Source organism: Clupea harengus, chromosome 8, assembly GCF_900700415.2.
Source record: "Clupea harengus chromosome 8, Ch_v2.0.2, whole genome shotgun sequence".
Taxonomy (NCBI): domain Eukaryota; kingdom Metazoa; phylum Chordata; class Actinopteri; order Clupeiformes; family Clupeidae; genus Clupea; species Clupea harengus.
Window position 1 is genome coordinate 19,698,312 of NC_045159.1, and position 7,500 is coordinate 19,705,811.

General features: G+C 52.2%; 1 protein-coding gene across 1 annotated transcript in view; it reads left to right on the forward strand.

Annotated features, from left to right (window-relative positions):
* The window catches only part of LOC105911320 (transmembrane protein 151B), a 26,015-nt gene that overhangs the window by 18,110 nt on the left and 405 nt on the right, over positions 1-7,500 (forward strand). Inside the window, exons 2-3 of the mRNA XM_031572717.2 lie at positions 3,046-3,501; positions 5,321-7,500. The exon at positions 5,321-7,500 is cut by the window's right edge and continues 405 nt beyond it. Of these exons, the coding sequence (XP_031428577.2) occupies positions 3,046-3,501; positions 5,321-6,589 (1,725 nt within the window). The 3' untranslated portion in view covers positions 6,590-7,500. The remainder of the gene's footprint in view (positions 1-3,045; positions 3,502-5,320) is intronic.

A 7,500-nucleotide genomic window follows, 5' to 3' on the forward strand; every position in this document is an offset into this window, starting at 1 on the left:
GTGGTGTGGTGTGGTGTGGAGTGGAGTGGAGTGGAGCAGTGTTGGGTGGTGTGGTGTGGAGTGGAGTGGAGTGGAGCAGTGTTGGGTGGTGTGGTGTGGAGTGGAGTGGAGTGGAGTGGAGCACTGCTGGGTGGTGTGGTTTTCCAGCAGTCAGGAAATGTATGCAGTCCCCAGGGGTGGCAGAGGGAGTGTCCATTACAGTAAACATCAAGTGGGGGGCAGCAATGGGGATTGGGGGTGGGGGCGGTGGTGGGAGTAAGGGAGCATCTTATACTGGAAATGTGGAGACTTGGTTGCATTATAACGTTGAGTTTGATATGCATGTATTTGCTGGGACTTGCCTTTGAGCAATCACACAACTGAAAAGTATTCATAGTGCCTATCATTCATGTCTCTCTCTCTCTCTCTCTCTCTCTCTCGGTCTCTCTCCCTCTCTCTGTCTGTCTTGGTCATCCTTCCTGACTCTACTCTGTTCTCTGCTGTTATTCCCCCTGTCATAATGATGTATACTATACACATACTATACTCTCTGTCCATTATCTCCCCCACCCCCCCCCCCCCCCCCCCCCCCACACACACACCATCACACTCTCCATTAACACACATTAAATGTCCTCAAACTGCTCTAACCTCACTTCCTGCTCCACCACTGGCTACGCCCAATGCCTGTCTGTTCCTGAATCTCTCATGCAAACATCTCATCCCTCTTAACCTGTCAATCATACACATTTGGCACTCATGTTATATTATTTACCCCTGTCTTTGTCATGTTATATTACTTACCGCTGTCTCTTTCATGTTATATTATTTACCCCTGTCTCTGTCATGTTATATTATTTACCCCTGTCTCTGTCATGTTATGTATTTACCCCCGCCTCTGTCCAGTCAAACATCCCCTCCCATTTTAAACTCCCCTCTGCTGTTGTGTCAACCTTTCGCGCTAACACACAACTGTCATTTTCCTGCTCATTTTACCTCTACGTCTTCTTCCCTCTCTTTCTCCCTCTATTTCCTTTCCTTTCTAACTGTCTTCCTCTCTCACTCTCTCTCCCCCTCTCTCTCTCTCTAACTGTCTTCCTCTCTCTCTCTCTCTCTCTCTCTCTCTCTTTCTCTCTAACTGTCTTCCTCTTTCTCTCTAACTGTCTTTCTCTCTCTCTCTTTCTCTCTAACTGTGTTCCTCTCTCTCTCTCTCTCTTTCTCTCTAACTGTCTTCCTCTCTCTCATTCTCTCTAACTGTCTTCCGCTCTTCCTCTCTGCAACCCTTTCCTCTCATTGCCTATGTGTTTATGTCCAAATTGTTTGTCAGCTTGCTCTTTCATCTCTGTCTTTATGCAACTCTTTTTAGTCCCCCCTCTCTTCACCCACAAGCCCTCTCTCTACTACTACTACCCTAACACCCAACCTCCCCAGCTGGTACTCAACACCCAAATACCCCTCCTGATACTCAACACCCAACCTCCCCAGCTGGTACTCAACACCCAAATACCCCTCCTGATACTCAACACCCAACCTCCCCAGCTGGTACTCAACACCCAAATACCTCTCCTGATACTCAACACCCAACCTCCCCAGCTGGTACTCAACACCCAAATACCTCTCCTGATACTCAACACCCAACCTCCCCAGCTGGTACTCAACACCCAAATACCTCTCCTGATACTCAACACCCAACCTCCCCAGCTGGTACTCAACACCCAAATACCCCTCCTGATACTCAACACCCAACCTCCCCAGCTGGTACTCAACACCCAAATACCCGTCCTGATACTCAACACCCAACCTCCCCAGCTGGTACTCAACACCCAAATACCTCTCCTGATACTCAACACCCAACCTCCCCAGCTGGTACTCAACACCCAAATACCTCTCCTGATACTCAACACCCAAATACCCCTCCTGGTACTCAACACCCAAATACCCCTCCTGATACTCAACACCCAACCTCCCCAGCTGGTACTCAACACCCAAATACCCGTCCTGATACTCAACACCCAACCTCCCCAGCTGGTACTCAACACCCAAATACCTCTCCTGGTACTCAACACCCAAATACCCCTCCTGATACTCAACACCCAACCTCCCCAGCTGGTACTCAACACCCAAATACCCGTCCTGATACTCAACACCCAACCTCCCCAGCTGGTACTCAACACCCAAATACCTCTCCTGATACTCAACACCCAACCTCCCCAGCTGGTACTCAACACCCAAATACCTCTCCTGATACTCAACACCCAAATACCCCTCCTGGTACTCAACACCCAAATACCCCTCCTGATACTCAACACCCAACCTCCCCAGCTGGTACTCAACACCCAAATACCCATCCTGATACTCAACACCCAACCTCCCCAGCTGGTACTCAACACCCAAATACCTCTCCTGATACTCAACACCCAACCTCCCCAGCTGGTACTCAACACCCAAATACCTCTCCTGATACTCAACACCCAACCTCCCCAGCTGGTACTCAACACCCAAATACCTCTCCTGATACTCAACACCCAACCTCCCCAGCTGGTACTCAACACCCAAATACCTCTCCTGATACTCAACACCCAACCTCCCCAGCTGGTACTCAACACCCAAATACCTCTCCTGATACTCAACACCCAAATCCCCTCCTGATACTCAACACCCAAATACCTCTCCTGATACTCAACACCCAAATACCCCTCCTGATACCCCCAAAACCCTTGTTGTTTCTCTAAGTACCCTCCTGACATACCCAAACGCCTGGTTGTTTTTCTAAGTACCCCTCCTGACACTCTCTTTCTAAGCCGCATGGCTCTCTGCCGCCCCTCCACTGACGTCCCCTAACTCTCCCTCTCCCACCTGCAGCAGCGTTCCCTAACTCTCCCTCTCCCACTTGCAGCAGCGTTCCCTAACTCTCCCTCTCCCACCTGCAGCAGCGTTCCCTAACTCTCCCTCTCCCACCTGCAGCAGCGCCCCCTAACTCTCCCTCTCCCACTTGCAGCAGCGCCCCCTAACTCTCCCTCTCCCACTTGCAGCAGCGTTCCCTAACTCTCCCTCTCCCACCTGCAGCAGCGTCCCCTGAAGCAGTCCCTGGGCGGCTCTCTGTGTCGAGAGTCTCACTGGAAATGCCTGCTGCTGACGCTGCTGATGATTGGCTGCTTCTGCACGCTGGGCTGGTGCTCCCTCTACCGCGTCACCGTCATGGCAACCGACGACCAGGGCCACGCCTACTACTACGGCGACCGGGCGCGGCTCTACCACGACAGCCCCTGCTCCAACGGCTACGTCTACATCCCGCTGGCGTTCCTGGCCATGCTCTACCTGGTCTACCTGGTGGAGTGCTGGCACTGCTACTCCAAGACGGCCCACCTGCCGCAGGTGGAGACGGCGCAGGTGTACGAGCGCGTGACCAGGCTGCAGCAGGCCACGCCCTGCATCTGGTGGAAGGCCATCAGCTACCACTACGTGCGCCGCACGCGTCAGGTCACACGGTACCGCAACGGAGACGCATACACCACCACACAGGTAGGCCTGGGTCTATACGCATACACCACCACACAGGTAGGCCTGGGTCTATACGCATACACCACCACACAGGTAGGCCTGGGTCTATACGCATACACCACCACACAGGTAGGCCTGGGTCTATACGCATACACCACCACACAGGTGGGCCTGGGTCTATACACCACCACACAGGTAGGCCTGGAGGGGAGGGGATATACATATAGACACAAGTGTGTGTGTGTGTGAGAGAGAGTCATAGTGTGTGTGTATGTGTGTGTCTCTCTGTGTGTGTGTGTCTGTGTGCACAGATATGCGTGCAAACGTGTGTATATTACAGAGCAGACACACTAAGGTATTAGTAAAGAGAAAAAAGAGCAGAATTCTAACTGACTGTAAGCAGGTAAGATGTATGACAAGTCTCTCCTAACTGGCAGTGAATTCAAAGATCATCTGACTCGGGCGCAGAACAACCAGGAGACAACAGCCTTTTGGTTTGCCTGCTGTCCACAGCTCAGCTCCTTCTTCTGTGTTTGAAGTATACTGTGCTCATGCCATCTCTCCCAGCTTTCATCCTCTGTGGTCTTTGAGTGCAGAATGATGAGTGGAATTTCAATTACATATTAAAAAGTTCATTTTGGATCTTGTCTAATCATTCTTGTACTAATAGACTGTTCGTTTGCAGGAAAGCATAGTCTTTAATTGAGACACATGGTTAGGATTAAGTATAATTACTTGAGATATTACTTTTACAATAAATGAACTCAGCAGCCATGCCAGTAAAGCCATGTCATAGCAGGTGCTTGTGAAGAGAGAGTCGTGTGATAGGGTACCACAGTGGAGATGCCTATGCCAGTAGCCCAGAGATATGTGTACGGTACTGAAACGACATTAGACATTGAGGGAGTGCATAGCATTTGTCCCGAGAGGCATGGCTTACGAGACGAGCCAAAAAAAGCTAAATATAAGATCCCCCTTTTGTCATTTTTGTCTGATTAGCATTTTTTCCCCCTCAGAACCTCTTTATTGCATATTCATTGTTCTCTCCTCGATCTCGAAAATGATCTTTTTGATCTTGAAGCTTGCAATTTGAGCCCAGGGCGTTGTTGTTGTTGTTGTTGTTGTTGTTGTTGATTGTTCTGCAGCTCTCATGGCTGTAAATGACACCCAAAGTCTGCTCAGGCTGGCTGGGGGTGTTTCTGCCGTCTTCTGCCCACACATACGTGCTTGACTAGACCTTCACAGAACAGTGTTTTCCTCCACAGCAGGACTGTTTTGATTGTATTAGCATAAAAACACGACCAACAGCTGATTACACAGACAGAGGGTTGAAGTAGTTTGGTCCCATACTGAGTGACAGAAGCATTTAAGGTTATTTGTTTTCAGTGAAAGTTCAGTTTCAAAAACGAAATCAGAAAAAAGGTCTGAAAAATCAGAAACAATCTAAAATGTATGTATGCCATGTTAATTGTATGTTTGACTTTACCTAACACTGGCTAATGTTTTAGATAACTGTTTTCACCTGTAATGTTAGTGAATGTATACTCCTATCTTCTACTTTCAGTGTGTTATCACCTGTGATGTTAGTTCATTTATACCCATATCTTCTACTTTCAGCGAGTTATCACCTGTGATATGTTTATCTTCTACTTTCAGATGTATCTTGAAATGTGTACAAGTCACCATCCTTGTCTCTCTCTCTCTCTCTGTCTCTCTCTCCTCCCCCACCCCACCCTCTCTCTCTCTCTCTCTCTCTCTCTCTCTCTCTCTCTCCCCCACCCCACCCTCTCTCTCTGTCTCTCTCTATCTCTCTCTCCCCCACCCCCCCTCTCTCTCTCAGGTGTATCATGAGCGGGTGAACACACACGCGTCCAGCTGTGAGTTTGACTACTCTGGGCACGGCGTGAAGGACATCTCCAAGCAGCTGCAGGGCCTGCTGGACCACCCTGCGGTCCGCCTGCGCTTCACCAAGTGCTTCAGCTTCGCCTGCGCCCGCGCCGAGAGCGCCTACCTCACGCAGCGAGCGCGCTTCTTCAGCGACAACGAGGGTCTGGACGACTACATGGAGGCGCGCGAGGGCATGCACCTGAAGAACGTGGACTTCCGCGAGCACATGCTGGCCTTCCCGGAGCCGGCGTGCCAGCCGTGGTTCTCGCGCCGCGGCGTCTTCTGGCTGGCCTCCGCGCTGCTCTTCTCCTGGCCGCTGCGTGTGGTGGCCGAGTACCGCACCGCCTACGTGCACTACCACGTGGAGAAGCTGTTCGGCGAGAACGAGGACGCCAACGACAACGAGAGCGGCGAGTACCGGCACCCGGGCCTGGAGAACGGCGGGCGCAGCCGGGGCGGCCCCACGCTGCGCGTCATCTCGCGCGTCAACACCGTGGACATCACCGAGCTGGAGTGGCACATCCGCTGCAACCAGCAGATGGTGCCCAGTTACTCCGAGGCGCTGCTCATGGACTTGGACCTGGTCGGTGGCGGTGCCGGCAGCGCTGGCTACACCAATGGCAACGGGCTGAGCCAGCGGCGGCGGCGCCACTCCAGCTACCTGCTCCAGAGCTGCCCTCGCTGCCACCGCTCCAGCAGCAGCTCCTCCCTGCCCTCGCGCGTCAGGGGCAACGTGGCGATGGGCGCGGGCTCTCTGCCCTGCGGCGTGGGGGCAGTGGTGGGAGGAGTCGGGGGCCGTTTGGGGCTGAGCCGCAGCGGGTTTTCGTTGGGCCGCCTCCACGCGGTCCGGCACCGTCGGCCGTGCCTGTTCCACTCACGCAGCCTGGGAGGAGGCATGGGGGGGAGAGGGAACGAGGGAGGAGGTGGAGGGGGGTTTCTAGGCCTGGGGTTCCGTGTGGCGGATGAGGAGAGACGAGGAGTGCTGGAGGGAGAAGGATTGGAGGATGAAGAGGAGGAAGAGGAGGAGGAGGAGAGGGTGAGGCAGGAGAGGAGGAGAGGGGAGGAGAGAGGAGAGCCTGATGAGGAGAGGGGAGGCGTGGTTGAGGTGAGGGACGGGGACAGAGAACGTCCGCCGGCATATGAGGAGGCGCTGCGCTTCCCCGTGCTCATCGTCCATGGCGACGAGAGTTGCCATGGCAGCAGGGACATTGACACAGGGTAGGAGGGGGAAAGCAAAATCCACAGACGTGTGAAGAAGACAAGACAGAGGACTGGGAACGGACAAGCAGAAGGAGCTGGTTAGAGAAACAGAGAAGGGACTCCTGGGAATTCCAGGACCGGCAGGAACAACGAGAGCAAATATTGGAAGTGTGAGAGTGGAAAAGAAAGTTAGCAGTTAGCAGTTAGCAGTTAGCGTAGGGAGAGACTGTCACTCAGAACCTCCAGCACGTGTCTTCCTCCACATGACTAGCCTAAAACAAGCTGTAGTGTTTTAAAAACAAAACAGTAAAATGAAACAAATAAACAACACACAAAAAGAACACAATTCTCAGTGAATGTATCAGACCTTGCCCAGGAACCTCCTCGCAGGTGTACAGCACTGCAGCAATCCAAAGCAGCTGAGTAGTTTTCTATGACCCACGATGTGAGGTCAGTCAGGCTTTAGACTCCGCCTCCCCCCTGCGCCCTTGACTTTACCTTTCCTCACAGACTCTCCTCCGTTTAATCATTTGAGTCTGAATACCCATTTAGGCTGCAGGACACCGAGGCTGTGGATCTCCAAACTGCAGTCCACTGAATCTGCCATAAGGAATCAGGGTTGATAGGAGCATGTGGCAGATGTTGTGATTCACTCTCATGCCACAGATCTTCCAAATCCACGCTGGTAGACTCACGCTGTGCTGATACAGTACGCTATAGAAGCTATTCAAGTCTAGCTTGATGAAGAAGGAAGAAAGGAAGAAACAAAAGTGGAAGCCTTACATTAGAGGGGTAGAGGCCTAGCCTAGCTTCATCATGTAGACCCAGACAGACAGACAGACAGACAGACAGACAGACAGACAGACAGACAGACAGACAGACAGACAGACAGACAGACAGACAGACAGACAGATCAGACTCCCTCTATAGCCT